General features: G+C 35.2%; 5 protein-coding genes across 5 annotated transcripts; 1 reads left to right on the forward strand and 4 right to left on the reverse strand.

Moving 5' to 3' along the window:
- Positions 1-1,209: 1,209 nt before the first annotated feature.
- On the reverse strand, positions 1,210-3,772 carry LOC101217986 (THO complex subunit 4A). The gene is made up of 6 exons (XM_004143044.3): positions 3,440-3,772; positions 3,187-3,333; positions 3,021-3,089; positions 2,753-2,937; positions 1,659-2,174; positions 1,210-1,569 (listed from the first exon to the last, which is right to left on the reverse strand). Exons 1-5 carry the CDS (start codon positions 3,596-3,598, stop codon positions 2,021-2,023), a joined length of 714 nt encoding a protein of 237 aa, XP_004143092.1. The 5' UTR covers positions 3,599-3,772; the 3' UTR covers positions 1,210-1,569; positions 1,659-2,020.
- Positions 3,773-4,802: 1,030 nt separating this feature from the next.
- On the reverse strand, positions 4,803-5,623 carry LOC101218225 (histone H2B). The gene has a single exon (XM_004143045.3). The coding sequence runs from the start codon at positions 5,534-5,536 to the stop codon at positions 5,078-5,080; it is 459 nt and encodes a 152-aa protein (XP_004143093.1). The 5' UTR covers positions 5,537-5,623; the 3' UTR covers positions 4,803-5,077.
- Positions 5,624-9,946: 4,323 nt separating this feature from the next.
- On the forward strand, positions 9,947-10,945 carry LOC105435997. Its single transcript, XM_011660119.2, has one exon. The coding sequence runs from the start codon at positions 9,947-9,949 to the stop codon at positions 10,943-10,945; it is 999 nt and encodes a 332-aa protein (XP_011658421.2).
- Positions 10,946-10,990: 45 nt separating this feature from the next.
- LOC105435810 (60S ribosomal protein L39-like) lies at positions 10,991-11,140 on the reverse strand. Its single transcript, XM_011658865.1, has one exon. The coding sequence runs from the start codon at positions 11,138-11,140 to the stop codon at positions 10,991-10,993; it is 150 nt and encodes a 49-aa protein (XP_011657167.1).
- Positions 11,141-13,910: 2,770 nt separating this feature from the next.
- On the reverse strand, positions 13,911-20,107 carry LOC101217747 (probable histone-arginine methyltransferase 1.4). Its single transcript, XM_004143043.3, has 15 exons — positions 19,730-20,107; positions 19,131-19,190; positions 18,784-18,886; positions 18,508-18,654; positions 18,197-18,300; positions 17,951-18,049; positions 17,785-17,854; positions 17,441-17,537; positions 17,150-17,204; positions 16,380-16,463; positions 16,015-16,092; positions 15,481-15,584; positions 15,195-15,367; positions 14,969-15,117; positions 13,911-14,351 (listed from the first exon to the last, which is right to left on the reverse strand). The coding sequence occupies exons 1-15, from the start codon at positions 19,931-19,933 to the stop codon at positions 14,256-14,258; spliced, it is 1,623 nt and encodes a 540-aa protein (XP_004143091.1). The 5' UTR covers positions 19,934-20,107; the 3' UTR covers positions 13,911-14,255.
- Between the last annotated feature and the right edge of the window lie 1,155 nt (positions 20,108-21,262).

Here is a 21,262-nt window from a genome sequence, read left to right on the forward strand (position 1 = left end):
TTGAAATTTTAAAATTGTGACAATTTGACAAAAAAAGAAATTAGAGTTTCGTTGTACAAGGAAACCAAACCAGTATGTGTACAAGGGAAGAGATTGCACTTCTTTTATAAAAAATGCCTAATCAATTAAGTCTTTCATGAAATACTTGAGAAATATCCAGTTAAGGAAGAATGGCACATAGAGGTCAACGACATCTGATAAAGGCAGATGAGAAAAAAAAAAACAGAATATAGAATCTATGTTTACATCCATCTTATTTTCCTATTAAACATATTCTTACAAGCTAAATGCACCTATTTATAGCTTAGCTAAGACACTAAAAAGGTATTTTCCCTTCAGTTTTAATAGCAAAGATCAAACAAAACATTCTTAAATATCAGTCTACAAGAGTGAACCAAAATAGAACAAAATAGGATATAGACCGATTTAAAAGATTCCAAGCTAGTACCCTAAACTTCACCACAAAGGCCTACATGAGGACTTAGTGTAGAGAACAATGTTTGGTCGTTTGGTAAAACATTGTTCTCTTATAGTTCTATTATAAAAAGATCAAAATAAATAAACAAAGCTTCCTCAAATTAGAGTCGCGGTCTTCCAAGCACTGACACCATCTGATTCCATCGTGCAATCACATATATACATCCACATTTAACTGTGGAATCAAAAGACTTTCAGTCTGATATTCTATTTCAAATTTAACATCGCAATATACTATTAAAAATACATATATATATTAATTTGTGCTATTCATACCAGCTACGAAATAATCTATAAATTAGAACATTAAACATCCCCCCCCCCCCCCCCCCCCCCCCGTTATCTATATAAACAACCACATTCAGTCAAAATTGATATTGACATACACATTATAGCTTTTACAAATAAACCATCAAAACTGGTCCAAATTTAAATCGAAGGGGAGTATGGAAATATGAAGAAGGTGATATCAACATACCTATCTACGCTATTGATACTATATGTCAGTGAAAATAATCATATGAAAATCCAATGGCATTACTCCTTACCCCTACACATATTCGTCTCAATCCACAGGCAGGTTGTTTTCAAATATTCAAACAAATGTAAATGCATTGAATATGATTCCGAAGAGACCAAGTTTTTACCGCTCGTTGATCAGGGTCAAAATGCCATGATGCTATCCATGGTCTAATGAAGGAGATCATGTTGCAAGACTAGCACTCAGCAGTATAAAAACTTGATACTGTCCCTCAACAGTGATGGTATTGTACCTCAAATGAAGGCCTCTGAGTTGCGGCAAACTGCTCAGCGGATTCACTCCACAAGCACAGCAGTAGAATACCACCACCACGTTGCATACATTTGGACAATTACTTTAAAATAATGATATCTCACCTATTATCAGGCATTTTTACTATAAAACGCAGGCAAAGATTCCATACACCAACAAAGGCTTATTCTTCTTGCAAATTTCTTAATTTCATTCGCCTCGAGTCGGATCCCATAGCTATGAAGACTGTTCATCTTTTAGCACGTTAGCCAACTCTCGGTTCAATGCCTTACATATTAGATTTATTGAGTTGAGGTTCCCTGAGAAAAAATTAAAAGAGAAACATCATCAGTTACAATCATGAGAGAAAAATATGGAAATTAGCAGCACAAAAATATAGACATCATACCTCAATGGGGAACCGCAACTCATTTGATGTATAATTAGCAGCCAGGGTTTTATTCCAACCAATGTCACCCTTGCAGATGTGATCAGGCTAAGGGAAATAGAAGATCCTTTGATTCCCAACTCATTAAATGAAACAGAAAGGACTTAATGAATGAAAGCAGAGTACACAGTGACTACTGTTCATCAATTACATTACCGTGCTGAAGTCATACGAAAGCTAACAATAGAAAGCCCAAAAGCTGTAAAGAAATTCAAACCAATTCACGGAAAAACTATAGCCCTTTTCTGCCAAGTCTAGACAATGGTGGTGATACAGAGAACAGAGGGTGCTCGTTGAACCAAAAGCATCTATATAAGAACCAACTAATTTATCTGCATAGACTCAGCATGATACTTTTCCAAGTCGGCATCAAGATCTTCAGCAGAAACCTTTTCACTAGGGCCTCTTCCCCGCCCACGCCCTCTTCCAAAACCATGACCACGTTGACGTGATGGTGGACCACCCCTACCTTGCTGCCTGTTCCATTATAAAATGAATGTCACTATGATATGGATGGCTCAGAGGACGGTACCACTGATTATATAAAACAATGTAAAATCAAAGCCAAATAAACTGAGCTCAAAATATAAAGAGACTTGAGTAAAGGGGACACACTACAAATGAAAAAAAATGGCTCCAACCATCTTTATCGTGTATCATTGTACAAATCTGTAAAAAAGTTATTCAAGTACGAATTCATATGCCATAATTGTCTGCATCAGAGACAAATTTTCCCGAGAAAACATACAACAGCATACTCCACCTAAAATATACCACAAGTTAACTACTACAACAAATGAAGAGGCCGTAATACAAATCCTTTATAAGCAGAATTAAAGGTCACCAAAACAAGGGGAAGAAAACTTTAACAGTTATAATAAGACTTAAGAATCTGAAAACAGCTAATATCAATCTGAAAACTTTAACAGTAATACTTGCAATTCATGATATATTATGTTACAATATGCGGATGTAGTTAACTATTCCATCCAATTATAAACAAATCTGTGTTCTAATTTCAATGATTAGGCATAAAAACATAATAGAGTTTATACCTTCTCGGAGCCCCATTTGAATTTTCGAAAGGGTTCACAGCAGCGGTAGGACCAACAGCAGGCGTGGAAATATTAGTTCCAACGATCTCTATCTTCATTGGTTTTCCATCAAGCTGAACGTTGTTGTACTTCTTTACAGCCGCAACAGCATCTAGTCGTCGTGAGAAAACTACTTCCGCCGTTCCCTATAGACAGAGAATTTCTTAACTTCGCCCAAAAATAGATAATGCTCAAGAACCAGTATCTTATGCCAGGCCTCGTAAGATACCTTGGATCTCCCACTTTTGTCATAATGGATTCCGTGGCGTTTCATATCACCAACTTCAGAAAAAAGTTCCTGCAAACACGAAGACTGTCAACAAAAGCAAACAAGAAAGGAAACAAGAAAGGAAACATCTCTTCTCGTTCCACTCATCCACAAGAGTTATAAATACCTTAATATCTTCGTTAGATACACCGTAATCCAAATTAGATATATAAAGCTTAGTCCCAGTCTGAATAGCAGAAGCTCGCCCACCTTGCACCAGAAATCCAGAACTCGGATCGGCGAACATATCATGTTGCCACGTCGTCTCCGGCGCCTAACGTTTAACAAATCAAAAACGTTCAAAACAAAACCTAAATCCAGAATTCAAGGAGCTAAATCGAGACAAATCGACATAAACATCGAGAAACTCGAAACCGTACCTTGGGAGCGGAATAAGGTGTGCGGTTAGCGGCGCGATTGGGGAATCTACGGACGGGACCAGGTCCAGAACCTCTTCCTCGACCTCTAGAATTTCCGGATCTGGATTTCTTGTTGTTCTTTATGATATCGTCAAGACTCATATCCAAAGGAGCGGCCATGGTTGAAGAGAAAATTGAAAGAAAACAAAGTTGAAGGAGTAATCGAAAAAAGAAGACTGACAAGAAAATGGGAATTTAGGGTTTCGGAGATTCCTCGACGGTGTAATGGTTTGGTGAGAGAGATTTGGCGATGGAGGCCGATTTTTTTAGTCGATATAAAGACCTAAAGAAGACCGCGTAGTTTATACGCGTTGTTCCATTTTACGACGCCGTTTCACCCTCCCCAATATAAGTTACACGCGCCCGAGCGTGTATATACCGAAAATATTTAAGGAATTTTTTAGGGTTTTTCCAAAAGGTAAAAAATAAAAGAAACAAAATTCATTACATTGGAATAATATTTTTTACGACAAAAATAGGATAGTAATGAAAAAAATAAACAAAAAATGATAAAACTAAAACTATGTAAATAATAAAATAAATTTGTTGTGGAGGCTAGTACAGCACCACCTTTAATTCACAGTCCAAGTGATTGGAGTTTATGATCAAAGTTTTGTTGATCTATTAGAATGCTTGTCCACATCTCTCATCCTAAACGGATTTCTAACCGCATCACCATTTTTTTTTTTCAAAGATTAAGAGCTAAATTATACAAAGTTTCATTATAGATCTTTTCATTACTTTTTATTTTTTATTCAGATTTTCCCAATCAATTTTAAAACATATTCACATGTTGTGTGCTATTTGAATTAAATTCATTATATGATTATTTAATCATTAACTTTGAGCACTAAATTTAAGATTTACCCAAGATAAAAGCGAATGTACAACTACTAAGTGCTATATTAACCAATTTTGTATTATTGTTAAAAATAAAAACAAAACCCCACAAGGTTTAAACTGAAAGATACGGCCACCAAAAAGTTTAATCAACTAATCCAAAACTTATGCAAACCACCTCAAGGTTCAAAACAAACCCAAGTTTCTCACCATATCCAATTGAGTTTTGTCATGAACTCAATTTTGAAAGATGATTGAAGAGAAAGTTATCAAGGAGAGGGTACAATTCAATTCAGAATTAAGCTACACTAAACCCTAGAAATTTCACAAATCTGATGAAGAAATGGAGAAACTTTCAATGAACAATGCAACTAACAAACGCTACACAAGTAAAATAGTCCCAAAATGATTAGATTAAATACCGATGTGATTATCCAAAATTCAAATGGAAATTGTTCCTTAACAGAAAGTATTAAATTCCAAATAACCAAAAAACCTAGTTCATCGTCTTGACAAACAGAGTCCCAATAATGATTCAAAGATCAGAGACAAAAAATTACATGATAAACAAAATCACTTCAATTACCACCAGATGAAGAGAAGCATTTACAAAAGCATCTATATATGTGAAAAGAAATTCACAAATCCAAAAGATATTAAAGACACAAATACATCGTAATAGTTAAAAATAGAGACACTAACCCTAATTTATTTCATCTAAAACCACCTATAGGATTCCAATCCACACTAAATTAAGATTTAAGAACTTGTGAACTTAGTCACCGCCTTGGTGCCTTCAGATACTGCGTGCTTGGCCAACTCACCGGGAAGAACAAGTCTAACGGCCGTTTGGATCTCCCTGGAAGTGATGGTGGGCTTCTTGTTGTAGCGAGCCAATTTAGATGACTCTTGGGCGAGTTTCTCAAAGATATCGTTGATGAAACTATTCATGATTCCCATGGCCTTGCTGGAAATTCCGATGTCTGGATGAACTTGCTTCAGCACCTTGAAGATGTAGATCTTGTACGTCTCTACACTCTTCTTCGTCCTCTTCTTCTTCTTGTCTCCGGCAGCAGCACCGCCTTCCTTTGGAAGCTTCTTACCGGCCTTGGGCTTTTTCTCCGCCGGGGCTTTCTCTGCAACGGTTTTCTTCTCCTCGGCCGGTTTTTCGGAGGCCGGCTTCTTCTCGGCGGGCTTCTTATCGGCCTTCGGTGCCATCGGAATTTGTTCGGAAGAAAGAAAAGCGGTGAAAAATGAAGGATCGAATTGGATTCGATAAACAAAGAGCGAAATAAAGAATAATTCTCGAAGAATGGGGTTGGACTAATATATTTATACTGGCGTTCGATCTGTTCTAATTCGCTGATGGGCTAAGGCCACAGATTGCTGACCTGTCTTGAAAAACATGCGTTAGATCGTGTTTTAGATGAGCAAATAATCAACGGTTGATAAGAGGAATGACTTCAGAAAAAGCTTCCTCCTTGGCAAGACCGAATGATGTTGAAATTGGGCCGATGCAGGCCCATATTTGCGTTCGATCAGTTCTAATTCGCTAGGCTAAGGCCACAGATTGCTGACATGTCCTGAATAACATGCGTTGGATCGTGTTTTAGATTAGCAAGTAATCAACGGTTGATAAGAGGAATGGCTTCTGAAAAAGTTTAGGTTGACCAGAAATTTAACAAATTTAAAGATTTAATTTTCATAAATCACAAATTTTTATTTTAATTATTAAAATGAAAAAAATATTGTTACCAAGTTGCCTTCTACCCTAAAAACTCTTTTCTAAATTCAATCATTTTCAAAACCCAAAATATCTCACTTTTCAAACCAAACTAAATAAACTCTTTCTTTAATTTTTTTTCCCAAAACTCTAACCATTCCAAATCCTCCACCCACAAATCCCAAAATTTCCTCTCAAACTTCATCTTCTTCGTTGTCATACCCATCTAAAATACATCAATAGACAATAGCCTATGACATCATATAACATCCAACCATCTATCTCAACCGACTTAATTTCATCATCTTGTCTATTACCATCTACACAATTATAAATTGGGAGACGCTAAAATTTAAATTATTAGAAAATGAAAATAGCATAGCAACAAATAACTAAAATTAATTAAATCACAAAATGAAAAAACTAACACATTATTACTATAAGTAAAAACGTTTCAACAACTTCAAATTAAATATAAAGATTATTAATAAATAAATAATAAATTACAATTTGATTAAAAAATGCAGTAAATTTCAAATACAACCACTTCAATTTGGATAACTAATTATTTTAAAATTTATAGGATAATTTCTTCATGGAACTTAATAACATATGCTTTTACTTTACATTTACAAAACATACAAATACCTAGTCATTTAAAATCCTTGGCATCTAAAAGGATCTAAAAATTAAACCATCTTATAAGTTGGTTTAAGATTCCAATATAATTAAATAGATGTTTTCTATTTGTTGAAGTTTAAAAACAAATTTCAATATGTAATAAGCAAGATAGAAAGAAAAAATTAGTGTATTAAGGAAAGAGAAAAAATTAAACCATTGTGTAAATTGATTTATAATTCTAATGTAACTAAATAAATACATAAGTATTTTGTATTTCTTGAAATTGAAAAAAAAAATCAATATACAAGATTGAAGGGAGAAAAATAGTGTATGACCAAAAGTTAAAATTTAAGCCTACTTCAATTTTAAAGAATTTAAGAAAAGTTTATCATTCAAAAAATGAAAAATGTGAATACAAAATACCATGTATTTGATATTTAATTTACCGCGTAGATACGTTATACTTCCAGCAGCATCAACCGATACAGAGACAATAACCACGAATAAAAAGTCGAATAAGACACAAATAGATTGGAGCACGAAAAAAATTTACCTTGAATACGCTCAACAAATTGTTGAAACAAAAATTCAAATAGAACATACACCTCAACGATACGAGATACTAAGAAGTTTCTATCCATCTAGCAAAAAAAGTAGTTTTTTACCAATTGTAAAGCCATTTAAAAAACGTAATGAGAGCAAGCAAATAAATAGGTTTTTCTTAGAACATATTTGCTCTAAAAGGTAAACCTTCTTTAATGAGGATATCAGATTTGTGACGATTAAAAAGCTTAAAAAATAATTATTCTATAATCAAACTCTGATGGTTGGACACAATGTTTTGTTTCTACTAAATCAAATTTAAGTACACTGTATTTTTCGAAGTGCATAACATATCACATACTCAACAACAACACATAAATTATTTAAATCACTTAGAGGGAATTTTTATAAAAGCAACATGAGCCATGAGACAACCTTATCTTCAACAATTCTAATAAGATTAGAACTATTGTAGCCAAGCTAGTAAACCGTCAAACGAGACACAAAGTTTAGAAGAGGGAAAAAGCTTACCTTAAATACAATCTATGAATTGTTAGAATGAAGAATTGGATGAAATCTCAACAAGAAAAGGAGGTTCGCCGAGAGATAAACGAAAAAGTGTCATAAGATTCTTTTCTGATGAATAAACATGTGTCAGGATCAGAGTTGGACAAAATGAGTCGAGAGTGGATCTTTTGACGCACAAGATTACGACGTCGAGAGAAGTGTGTCGGATCTCTTGACACTTAATCTTGTGCGTCAAGAGATCCTATATTTTTTTTGTATAAAAATACACTTTCCATAATAATTGAAGGAGTTATGTATCAATGGAGAGCCTTTAAAAAAAAGTATTTCAGAGCTGGTATACTTTCATATTTATTCAAAGTTAAAAATACAAAAGTTGAACTCCATCCTTACAAACCTTTTCTCAAAGTATAGGTCTTACCATTCTTACCTATAAGTTGAAACATAACAAAACAAATCAAAGATGAACAAACCAAAATGATTCACCATAAAATCCTAAAATAAAGAACAAAGTCAACATTGCTAAATGAAAAATTAACAATCGGTGATCACTACGACATCTTCTTCTTTATTTCTTTCTTTATTCTCTATGTTGTACCATCATTCTTGACGTCAAACCCTAACGGTGGCACACGGCGTCCTCTTCCTCTTCTTCTTAGATATGGAAGAAAAGACACGCCCAAAGAAGAAAAACAGGGTAAAAGGGGAAGGAGAAGGAAGAAAAAAATAAAATAAGAAAAGAGATGGGAGAGAGACGTCAAAACAGGACAAAAAGATAATAAAATAAAGAAAGGAGAGGGAATTGACAACACTACTACAAAAAGAGCCTTTCTTGACGGTTGTTATTTTTCTTTCTTGGCGGTTGTTATGCAAACTAAAGATGACATAAACTAGGGGTAATCGGAGCATATAACTAAAGGTGTTTGCATAACTAGTTTAGGTGTTTGCTTTTCATTATAGGTTATAACGCTTGGGTGTGACGTTTTGGCATTTTCATATGCAAGCCTGCCAGAGCTGAAAATGTTCAAAATGTACTATAGGGGAGACATACCAGTTGAATCCTCGTCCGAGCATTAGTTGTACTCTTTGCAAGCAACCATTTTTCCTTGTAATTGACAGACTTTAATGTTTATCGTAACGTCTATTTTAATGTACTTCTTTCTTTCTTGCGTTTTATAAATAAAATTTCCCTAAAACGCAAAGGAAGGTTACGACATACGTCGACGTTATCCACAACTCTTAGATTTTTATCGGCTGACTTGTTCGTTGAGTTAGAACAAGTGTCGCACAATCGTCCGTCTCGAGGTTGAAACGCTACGATTGTGACAAGTGGTATTAGAGCCTAATTGGCTGACAGTTCAAACAGAGAGATGTCGACTGCAAAACGAGTGAGCAAGACCCATGAAGAACGGTTGGTGGGGATTGAAGAGCAGATGCTCCACCTTATGGAAATTCCTAATTCCATCCGATTTATGGAAGAACGAATTGAGGAAGTTTCCGAGAGAGCCGAAGTTGTTGACGCGGTGTCCGGTCGCCTGAACGGATTACCCATACAAGATTTGTTGGCTAGAGTTGACACGTTAGAGTCACAAATCCAGAGAATTGAAAATGTTCCCTACGAGCGTGGGGACAATTCATCGGGCTCTATTGCCCGAATGGAGGAGCGAGTTATGGAGAAGATAACTCTTAGAAAGACATACTGGAAATGATAAACGGCATGTCAGAGGACTTTCGAGCCACCCTGGATGTCGTTAGAAATGAAATCGTAGAGGTGAACATGAAGGTGAGCCTTACGATGCGAGCATTGGCCAATCAAGCTCCGGGTTGAGGAGCAATTACAATTGGCAAGATAAAGATCCTGAAACCCAACCCCTTTTGTGGGGCAAGGGATGCAAAGGCATTGGAAAACTTTATCTTCAATATTGAGCAGTACTTTAAAGCGACAAACACCGTGGCAGAGGAAGCCAAAGTGTCGTTGGCGACCCTGCATCTATCTGAGGATGCAAAGTTGTGGTGGAGGTCCCAATATATTGACATTCAGGAAGGGCGTTACATAATAGACACGTGGGACAGTTTGAAGAGAGAACTCCGTTCACAGTTTTTTTCTGGAAAATGTCGAGATTCTAGCTCGATGAAAACTGCGGGAATTAAAGCATACTGGAACCACTCGGGAGTATGTGAAGCAGTTTGCGGGGCTGATGTTGAACATATCCGACATGACTGAAAAGGACAAGATCTTTAGTTTTGTTGAAGGACTGAAGCCATGGGCAAGGACTAAGCTATACGAGCAGAAGGTCCAAGACCTCGTATCAGCCTATGCGACAACTGAACACTTGTTTGATCTATCTAGTGACGTTCAAGAGAAGAGACGTCATCAAAGCTCTTCACCTAGAAGAGACAGAAACAGCCGACCGAATTCTCCTGAAGTTGTCAGTGGAAATAGAAGTCCCGGTAGAGACCGCAAGCCTTTCCAGTCAAACACGGGGAACAATGGGCAAAGACCCAATAATCAGAGGACATCTCACACTTCTATAAGTTGCTACATTTGTAACGGACCACATCGGGGAAAGGAATGTTCAGATAAAGCTGCCTTTTATGCCTTTCAGGCCTCTTTAGCTGCAGACTCAGATGACACATCGAGTCAACTAGAGAAGGAAATTGGGCAAGTAGAAGGAGTTCAGAATGTTAGAGTGGGAGCCATAAGACTCTTGTCGTCCCTTCAGAAGAAAGCAGGAGAGACAAGTGGTCGTACTAAAGGGGGCCTAATATATGTTGACACCTGGATCAACCGAAAGCATGCAAAGAGCACTATGGTTGACTCCGGTGCCACTCATAATTTTATAACGGTGGCCGAAGCAAGACGACTAAACCTTCATTGGAAGGAGGATACGGAAAAAATGAATGTCGTGAATTCTACAGCTCTACTTGTCGTTGGGATAGTGAAATGGGTAGCGATACAGTTGGAAGGATGGAGCGGCTTCGTTGATTTTGTGGTTGTAGGCATGGATGACTTTGATGTAGTTCTCGGAATGGAATTCCTTCTCGAACATCAAGTGATCATAATGCTTGCAGCCAAATGTCAAGTGATCATGGGGTATACCCCCACCGTTGTGCAGACAGACCTTCAGCAACCCAAAGGACTGAGAATGATCTCGGCCATGAAACTGAGAGAGAGCCGTGTTGGAGAAGTTAGGAATCGAGTTTCTGAAACTTAACAAAATCAAGGTAAATGACAATTGAATTTAGGAATCGAAAGCACCTTAGAACCCTAGCTTTGTGCGACGTTGCGCACTTTCTCTTGTATCGATCGTGTTGTCAGTTCTCAGGCGAATCCAATGCGGGGTCGGCCTATTCTGCCTCTTCTTCTTCAAGAGCTTCTTCTTCATTCTAAAAGTCTTATGAGACAACATTTTCGACGATGAACGGTGAGTGTGGAGGGTTTCAAATAGATTTTTTCGAATGGAGGTGAGCGTTTTGAACGGATGGGCAGAGGTTTCCAAAAGATTGACTTCGCGTGCGGCTCGTCCTTTGGGGTGGGCAGACGTCGTCGACGACAATGGCAGCAAACGGTCGGAGTTGTGGACGTCTGGCGGCAGAGGGTTTCGGTGTGTGCGGGGGGTTTTGAATGGGTTTTTTCGAATGGAGGTGAGCGTTTCGAACGAATGGGCCGAGGTTTCCAAAAGAATGACTTCGCGGGCGGGGGTTCTTTGGGGTGGGTAGACGTCGTCAACGACAATGGAAGCAAGCGGTCGGAGTTGTGGACGGTCGGCGGCAGAGGGTTTCGGTGTGTGTGGGGGTTTCGAATGGGTTTTTTCGAATGGAGGTGAGCGTTTCGAACGAATGGGTCAGGGTTTCCAAAAGATTGACTTCGCGCGCGGGGTTCTTTGGGGTGGGTAGATGTCGTCGACGACAGTGGAAGCAAGCGGACGAAGAGGTGGACGGCCGGCGGCATAGGGTTTCGGTGTGTGGGAGGGTTTCGAATGGGGTGAGGATTTTCAAATGAATGGATTTCCAAAATGGTGACTACGGATGAGAGGGTATGTTTTTGGGTATAATATTTTTTTTTTCGTTTCAAAATAATCAAAATATATGTTTGTTGAGTTATTTAAATGACTTAAGTACCATATCTCTTATTCTTAAGCTTTTTTAATGAAAACAAACCTCTTATCACTTCAAATAATGAGAATATTATACTAGGAGCAAAAAATACTAGGAGAGAATAGAGGCAAGATAAATAAAATATATCTACCTATAAAAATTATATTTCCTCCTTTACTCGCCTTCTTCCTTCTCGGGTACCTTTAATATTCTTCAACGTACTGGTCAGTCAAATCCAAGTTCTTTTTTTAGTTATTTTTGGAGAGAAAGGGAAAGATGAAAAGAGAAGAGAATGAAATTAAAATTTTAATAGATTTATATTATTAAAATAATTTTTAATAAGTTTATTTTAATAAATTTATTTAATAAAATGAGAAAAATAAAAAATATATATATTTGGACAAAATAAAAATTATTTTCGAAAAGTATTAATCAAGATTTTAATGTAAAATCATGTTTAAGCATGATTTATTAACTATATAAAATATTTTTGAGAAAATATGTTTCCATTCCTACCTAAAACAAGCAATTAATTATTAAATTATAGATAGCTTGTATTTATTCACACATTGAATATATAAAACCCCAATACATATATTTGACTTGAAACAGAAAAATATATGACGTACAACAAAGTCAATCACGTCAATTATAGCATCTCAATCATAGCTCCATCATCCTACAAAACCAATATCATTAATTGTGAATATATGCTTCCAAAGTTATGCTAATTTCTGATCAAGTTGCAAGATAATGCTTATGATATTCTCTAGTAATAATAATTTTCCCATGTTTTTTAATTTCTTATTAGAACTTGAATTTCTATACTTTAGTATAGAATCATAGCCTCCTCAAATTATTTTCCTATAAATTATTCACTCAACATTTTAAATTTATTTTTTCCACTAGGTTGCTCTTGAGTTTCAGCGTAAATTTGTTGATCAGAAAGAATTTTGACAGTAAGTCCCACTGCATGATCGAGGTCTATTGTCGTCATAACTGTTGAGCATTAAACTCAAACTGTGTCAGTTTTTCAACAGGTATTTGAGAGATCAAACGACATTCAAATTAAATAGATGACTTATGGATTTTGATGCCTCAAATGTGTACTTTCTAATGGTTCAAGTTTCAAGTGATTTGAAGTTATCTAAAAAAAGTTATGACAGTTTTAATAACGAAATGTCAAGAATTACTACATCCTTTGAAATTCTATCTTAATTATTTTGTTCTCTTTAATTTTACTTTTATTAGTGATTTATTGAAGAGACACCATGTACAGTGATATTGTAACCTTTGATGGAAGGAAGTTGACAAAGAAAATACAGAAGATTAAGCAATTTTTGTTAATACTTTCTCTCTTCAAATACTTGCATGGTTGAATAGATTTTGCTATATTTATAATTTTTTAAAAATATTGTTATATATTTAATTATTTTGAATCTAATTACTAAATTTGCAACTTATCCCTAAATCTTTCATATTTATTTAACTCGATAGTTTAAAAAACAATCTTATTATTACACTTAGATACTAAATAATATCGAACCACATAGAGCTATTGAGCAAACTTCTTATTAGCTACTTCAAATTTTTAGCACTACTGCATACTTAACAATGTTAACCAGATGATTATAAAAATTAAAACTAAAACCATATAAATATTAAAATTTAGAGACAAAATTGAAATTAAGATAGAGCAAAATTACAACGCTAAAAAATAAATGACTAAATCCAAAGTAAAAGTAAAACATTAAGAAACGTTAATACAAAAGAGAAACTGGACCCCTAACCCATATGAACCAAAGAGATATTTTTTTTCTTTTGTTCAGTGCTGTTTTAAATTCAAAACTAAGAACTCAAAAAATGTTCAAAAGAATACTAGAACCAACCCTCCATAAAATTGTAGATGAAAAAGAATGAGATAGGGAACCCAAAAAAAATCTAAATTCCAGAATTTTAACTCAAAAATCAAGAGTAAAGATCATAATATTCATATTTATTAGTTTAAACAGTTCATTTTAAAAAATATTCCAAAATATTTCATTAAGATCAATATTTTAATTAAATTAAGACGCATTTTACTTCAGAAAATCAACCTAGACTTTCCCAGAAACAATATTCTAGTAAACGATTCCTAGGGAAAAATAATTGAACTACATCATCATCCATCGGGCTTGTTGTCGAAAAGCCTCCAAATAATACAATATCGAAAAAGGAAGAAAACTTTGCAGCAAACAAGATATGATTATTGTTTAACGTAATTGAATCATAATTAAATTGTACACAATCTCACTGTGGAAGCATAATCAATGGTTGGCCTCACTACTGACTGGGAGGAGGTTAGAGATGAACAAGAACACTTCTGCATAGTTCTTGTCACAAAATGCAAAGCCAAACTACTTCGAAGACATCTCGAACATTTAAATCTTAATCTATCAATGAATTGAGTGGAGCCCCCGAGTTAGGTGATGCCTGTAGCATCAGATCTGCATCTTCTAAATCCTGTGGTTGAATTGGTACATCCTGTTTGAAAAAATTGCATCATATCAGCAACAATGAGCATTTTCTTTAATTAAAGATACAAGGTAAGAGAACTAAAATTAGCCTCTAAGTTGAAGGTATATGTCTCAACAATGAGCATCTCTCAGTCGAGTTCACGTTTAAATTGGCAATAATGATATTGTCAACACACAATTTTGTTACCAGAATAAAAGAAATATATACTACAAACAAATTATATTGAAGGATTAAAATGGGAGACAAATTTACAAATCCAATCGAGTTTACTCACACTGTCAAGGAATAATCGGTTCGGTATGGATTGGTTTAAGCACAAAAAAACCATTTATTTTAAATACAAAAGAAATGAGGTTGAGGAGTGGATTTCATTTCCGCGTCCCATTGGTTGGTTCACATATAATCATAAACGCAAAAATATCTCAAAGGTAAGACTACCAAAAATTTTGAACGTTGAGTCCATTTAATAAGAAATTGCAGAAAAGGGAACTCCTTTTTTTCCAAACATGATTTTGCAGTTATGCAGACATTTCCAGAAATTGCAAAACCAAATTTCATCTATACTTAATAAACACGAGAAAGTCAAGACTCGAGAAGATAGTGGAAAACACGTAATGACATACCTGTGATGGAATTAGCTGATGTTGCTGATCTTGAGCTACGGGGTAGACTTGTGGTTGGGACATTCTATAGTAGGGCTCTTTCAGGTCAAGTTTGCACGAAGACGACTGAAGAATTCCTCCTTGCTCGGCACCAGGTCCCCACATTTTGGCTATATAGAAATCTTGGTTAGCAAGTTCAAAATATAAACCATGGAACAAAAATTATGAGAAAGAGGAATCAATCAACCTGATAGAGTCAAATAAAGCGTGTAACTCTGAGCACTGTGAGCAACCATGTGAAGTCTACCAGTAATTTCCTGTCCTGCCATGACATAAATCGGCTGGGAAAGGACACAACGTAACTGATACCAATGGGTTGTTGGGGCACCTGGGGCAGTGGTAAGCCATCTCTGCACGGTGCTGCAGGTTGAAGTGGTTCATAAGCAATCAATAATGTAGGAGTGAACTTGCTATTCAGACTTGTAATAGCAGTAGCAAGTAGCCAAAATTTTATCTTAAAACCCAATATTTACCTGCCATTAAATAATACATCAAACCAGCAGGCCAATCCATGGATTCTGGCACCCACGGAAGCAACAAACTTCAGAGGAATATCTATGTCATACAATTCCTCTTCCTGAAGTTAAGAGTGATTGTGTCAGAGTTCATCATTTCAAGCCATATATTTTTAGAGGGAATGGAAAGGACAACCAAGATGGAACTCCAACTCAGTTCGGCTTTTCTTTTTAAAATACTCCATTGGTTTTTTGGTAGTTCATTTCGATTTGCATCTGTCTAGGTCGATTTGCTCAGTTTCAATTTTAGGCAAATCGATTTCTGCGCAGATTTAAATTATTGAGGTAAATCCATTGGTATTGGTTACGTTGTGTCCACTCATTCCCTTAAAAGATCCAAAATAAATAATAAATGAAACGATAAATGAAAATAAGTGAAAGAAGTTATTTGACCAAACCAATCGCTTAACCGGTAAAAAGAGAAGGCCATAATACCAGAAACGTTCCATCAATAAGAAAAATAGAAGTTCTGGGTCAAGAGAATAACAGTACCTTGACATTTGTGAAGTCTAAAACATGAGACATTGAAGCGGCCACCAATAATCTTGGATCAAAAGCATCCACCACCGGCTGTTTGTAACACAAAACAGAATATTACAGATACACAGTTTAAATAACAGAAACAAAATGAGAAATGAGATGCTGCCGCATGTTTTAACTACAAATACTGTGGTACATCATAGTGAACAGGGGTGCATTAAGCCATTGTTTACAAATGTAATTTCCTTTGCTGTCATTCAGAAATCCTCGAGACATGGGAAAAATCCAGATTCTACTTCTAAGTTAATCATCAATTTTTTATCTATAGATTAAAAATTACCCAAATTTTCATTCAGGTTATTGAAAATAATACACACCTGAGAAAAATAGCCTTGAAATGCTGATCCATGCAAGGCTGTCAAATCAACACCATAATAATTTTGTTGCTGCCAAAAGAGTGCCTACAGAAAAAAAAAACATATTAAGTTTACTTTGTTCATAAGCATTTTGGAAGAGAAAAACGACAGTAGAAAAGACCATGACCAAGAGGATACACTTTAGTTGTCAGGATTATTTGCACGGTGGTGTTTATTAAACTATGAGCTTCCCCAATCACAAAACATTGCGTGTCATTATTTAGAGCCAGAACTTGTGAAAGCTATTAATCATCAGAGTTCTCGTTCTGCTAATTATGTTCAGAAATTGGTGGAGTGTAATTTGGACAAAAGTAATAAAAAGAGGACTAAAAAATACTTCTAACAATGTATTGAAACAAGAACAATTGTTTCTAAATTGTGTACAGGTAAAATACTGTGATACATATTGATACAATTAAAGGAGACATCTCAACAAGCAACGAAAGAAAGTAGCTTCTTACTCAAATGCAATTTCACAGACGTTCATGCTTTGTCCTTTCTTATTCTATAAAAAAAATGTCCTTTTATTAAATATGTAAGCTAGAAATAAAACAGAGCTATGATTTCTCTCAATTTTCTAAATGAATTTAGGACTAAACATATTTTGAGAAAATTGATAAATTTGACAGCAATAAAATCCTTTAGAACTCCAAGATCCAAAGTGAACAAATTTACACCTCGGAGGCAGAAAGAGTAACTTGACCTAAGAGAAACTTCATTAAATGTCTCACCTTGTTAGCTACTTCAACAAATAGATATTCATCACTGAAAGGTGCCATGTGAATCCTACATGGAAAACATCTTAACTCATAAAAACCAGAAAAAAAATATTTATAAATGATTCACAAGCACTTAAAAGTACAAGAAACAGAAAAGTGAAGATGCAGCGGAATAAATCACGATAATAAAATGGTTTACAATTAAGAAACTGTCGTTTCCTTACATGAAGATGAGAATAGCTTTGAGATAATATTTTTTCCCAAGCACATTAAAGAAATGAAAATTTCCTACAATCAGCTTACCTTCCTATTGTCGGGAACATCTTTCCATTTTGGTGCAAAAAACGATCCCTTGCGATCACATACGATTCAAGCATTCTTTCATTGACCAATAAGGTGCCTAACAGCAAAGAAGAAAAATGAGAAACCGGGCTGAATTGAACTTGTTTCCGAGATCAAGGAGGGAAACAGGAAATCACAACTTTCAAACACTTTCATTTGGGGCTTATACCTTTTAATTGTTTAATTACAGCTCATTCGGGGATGTTTACATATGAGTAAATAGCTAAAAGTTTTAGGATCATTCAAAATTGCACAACCTCCCAAGATAATCTGATAATATATGACAATTCGACTACATCTCTCACCCATTGGCTCTGAGATTAAAATGTCTGCTTTCTCAGGTAATTCTACATCCTCAACTTTGCCTTTAATTACCTGAATTTTAAGTTGGAGAATATGAAAATAACATAAATATTGATTAACAACGATACTTGGGATAAAATTATAACTTTTACTTGATTAAAAACTCACTGTGATTCGTTGACTCAAGGCAGGGTTCCCTGCAATTAATACACGAGCATACTCAGCCATTTCAGATGCTTCCACAGCATAAACATGTTTTGCACCGGCCTGTTAAAGATTTAAGGCATGAAATTTGAATTCAATTACAGAACTGTTGAAGCGAATAAAAAAAGGAGAGTTCTTATATTCTATTTTATTTTTTAAAAAAAATAAAAAATAAAACAAAACAAAACCATCAACTATAACAGAGAGTACCTGAGCAGCAAATAACGACAAAATACCACTACCAGCACCAACATCAACAACCACTCGGCCTGTGAAATCAGCACGATTTTCCATCACTGCTGCGTAATATGTCCCTGAAAAAACACAAGACCACCAAAGTTAACTTACCAGGTAATTCAGTTAACAAATTGAAACACCACCGTATGGGCAGGTAACACATGCCCTGGCCAGTGTTTTAACCTAGCTATCAGTACAATAATAATTATATGTTTCATTTGAAAATTTCAGAAAGTGATCCATAAAATAAAATTGGAAGATAAACAACAGCTAATTTATATAACCTGTCCTCACATAGTCCTGCAACATATTTTGTTGGTGTAGAAGTTGTCCATAGTAGTGGAAGTACATCTTTGCAGATGACGATTCTATTTTATCATCGAACTTGCTTTTCAAGAAGGAAATTTCACCATTTGGTAAAGGGGTGGTCCCTGAATATATAAAAAGGTTAACTTCGGAATATATAAAAAGGTTAGCTTCGGCAAAGTATTTAAAAAGAAAACGTCAACAAATTTGTACATTAAGAGCTGCAACATTAGGAGCAAACTCCAGATTTCTACCTTGGACAATATTATCCTTCTTCCTCTGATCAAAAGCAGAATGAAACGCACTGCTCTCTTCCTCATTTCTAAATTGAATGGTAACTCCTCTGGAGTGAGATTTCTGTTATAAAAGTGAAACTATTGAATGACACGAGAAGAAAAAGGCCTGACTCGTCAACATGTTAAATTGTACAGAATTACAGATGCCGAATTACCATAGCAGGGACAGATTTGTAAGGGAAGCAACAAATAATTGACATGGCAGAGTTGATCAAAATGGTGCCACAATTTTTTTTCTATTGAAGAGCATGCAAAAATTATTTAACAACGTTGTAATTATTAAAGCATGAGACTGCGATTCTTACCTCTTCACTGCCATCGCCTTCGGAAATGCAAACTGACTGAACAGGGCCTAACCGAAATATCTGAAGTCATGAAAAGAAATATAAAATTAATCATACTATATTCTCTAAATTTCTCACCATCGAGCTAAAAGGTTCAAGTATACCTAATCTTTTACACATTTTTAAAATCACATGGGTCAAGTAGTAGAGTGTCAATTCAACTCGTCAATGCCAACACGTAAATAATTGATCAATATGGGATACACGGTCGAGCAAGAGTTCAACGCACTGCCCCGTCGTTTGATACTATAGTAAATCATCATAGAGCTTAAAAGCTTATTTAGGTTATAGTACATTCAAACGTTTATGTACATTCTTTTTACAATCAATCTTCTTAAGAACGGAAATGTATGTCATTAAGCTCATCTGTAAAGCAAAAACAAACATACATTCTTACTATACACTCACTATTTCTAATTATAAAAAATACAGAACCAAAAAACAAAAGAAAGGAAACAAAAAGTAGTTCTCTTTTTCCTCTCGTCTTTATTCCTTCTAAACTCTCCCACAAACAAAACAACAACCATGAATACGTAAACTCGTTACAAATGAAACAGAACCTGAGAAGTCCGAAGATCGAAAGCAAGGTCATCAGAATCGGTTTCCTGCCGTAACCGAAGCTCAGCAGCACCGGAATCGCTGCAGAACCGTGCGACAACCGGTGAGGAAGAGGAGGAGGAGGAGGAAGACGAAGAAGCAAGCTCAGAAATCGAAACAAGAGTGAACTCCTGAGGTTTGTGCTTTTGCCCTAAAGAGTCTTCCATTAATGCAAAACCTGAAGCAGAAAATTTATGGTCGGAAGAAAAAGGAGTTTGAAGGTTCAGTAGTGCAAGGCGTTCGGTGGAGAATTAGGGTTTTGAGAGAGAAACGAAAAGGTTTTTGGAAATTCTATGGAAGCAGCCGCCCGGCAGGGAGAAAGACAGAACTGAGTGGCATTAAACCCCAGCTTTTATATGTTCTTTTTTCTCTTTTTCTTTTCTTAATTTGGTATTAATTTCTCACCAATAATATCAATTTTTCACATGTTCATACAAAATACTTTTTCTTTCCGAGAGGATCTAATTACAAAAATTATTTATAAAATATAGTAAAATTTTGTATTAGTGTTTGGGTTTATGGATGAATTAGTGAATAATTATAGAATTTAAAGATTGAACCTCTCCCGTAGAATGAAGGGTTTAAGCCCATAATCATACTTAATAAATTCGATTTGTATTAATTTAATGATAAATATTAATATCATCCGGTTTGAAATTTGAAACTTTTATGGACCGTCTTATTTGTTTTGAGGGAAAAGGAGAAAGTTTGAAGGAAAAAAAGGAAAGCAAAGGTTGAAAAAGGCAAAAAAGGGGGGTTTGGGAAGGCATCACATTAGTGAAGGACTTTGCTTTGGGTGGTGCAATTGAGGAAAAGGGTGGGTCACGTGCTGCCTCGCGTGCCTTCTGGGCTATGTTTCTATGTGAGACGATGAGACTAGCCTTATAAGTGACGTGTCACTTAAAGGAAGAATCCGGTGCTTCTGTTGGACCCACCCATGGATGGTGGATTGGTTGGAAAGCAAATTCCTTAGGGCTATTTCTTCTTTTTCCTTTCTTTTCTTTTCTTCTTTTCCTTTTCTCCTATCATTTGTATTTCTTAGGATATTTATAGGCATAAAATAGTCATTTATTTTCTTATATTTTATTATATGGGTTAATTTTGATCCATTTTAAAGTAGGTTTTCTAAAAACGTGTGTTAAGAAAACACTTTTCATTCTTTAAGTCTAAAAAACTTCAAGTTTATTAGGATTTATCTTTCAAAAATCAACAATATCAGTCCAACTTGATTGTGACATGATGTAGAGTTTGTATTTTATAAAAAACATTAAGCCTCTAATTTGTTTTATTTGGGTGTTTATCTAAAAAAATATATATCGTTCAAACTCTAAACATTGGTTTTTACGCTATGAACTAAGTCGTTAATTACTAAATTTAAGTACAGTGACTATATTGTTTTATGGTAAAATGTAGAGGTTTAATGGTTTCAAGGTTGAAAGTACAAGGCTTAAATAGTGTCAAAATCAATTAACTAAATTGTTGTTTCAATAAAAGTT

Source organism: Cucumis sativus, chromosome 6 (assembly GCF_000004075.3).
Source record: "Cucumis sativus cultivar 9930 chromosome 6, Cucumber_9930_V3, whole genome shotgun sequence".
Classification (NCBI taxonomy): Eukaryota; Viridiplantae; Streptophyta; class Magnoliopsida; order Cucurbitales; family Cucurbitaceae; genus Cucumis; species Cucumis sativus.

Coding starts and splice junctions, on each gene's coding strand:
- LOC101217986 (XM_004143044.3), bottom strand. CDS start 3,598: ATGGCCGCTCCTTTGGATATGAGTCTTGACGATATCATAAAGAACAAC. Junction 3,334..3,439: donor CACCTTATTCCGCTCCCAAG/GTACGGTTTCGA, acceptor GTTAAACGTTAG/GCGCCGGAGACGACGTGGCA. Junction 2,175..2,752: donor TCAAATGGGGCTCCGAGAAG/GTATAAACTCTA, acceptor ATAATGGAACAG/GCAGCAAGGTAGGGGTGGTC.
- LOC101218225 (XM_004143045.3), bottom strand. CDS start 5,536: ATGGCACCGAAGGCCGATAAGAAGCCCGCCGAGAAGAAGCCGGCCTCC.
- LOC105435997 (XM_011660119.2), top strand. CDS start 9,947: ATGACTGAAAAGGACAAGATCTTTAGTTTTGTTGAAGGACTGAAGCCA.
- LOC105435810 (XM_011658865.1), bottom strand. CDS start 11,140: ATGTTGTCTCATAAGACTTTTAGAATGAAGAAGAAGCTCTTGAAGAAG.
- LOC101217747 (XM_004143043.3), bottom strand. CDS start 19,933: ATGGAAGACTCTTTAGGGCAAAAGCACAAACCTCAGGAGTTCACTCTT. Junction 18,655..18,783: donor GAAGGATAATATTGTCCAAG/GTAGAAATCTGG, acceptor TTATATATTCAG/GGACCACCCCTTTACCAAAT. Junction 16,464..17,149: donor TTGTTGAAGTAGCTAACAAG/GTGAGACATTTA, acceptor TTTTTTCTGTAG/GCACTCTTTTGGCAGCAACA.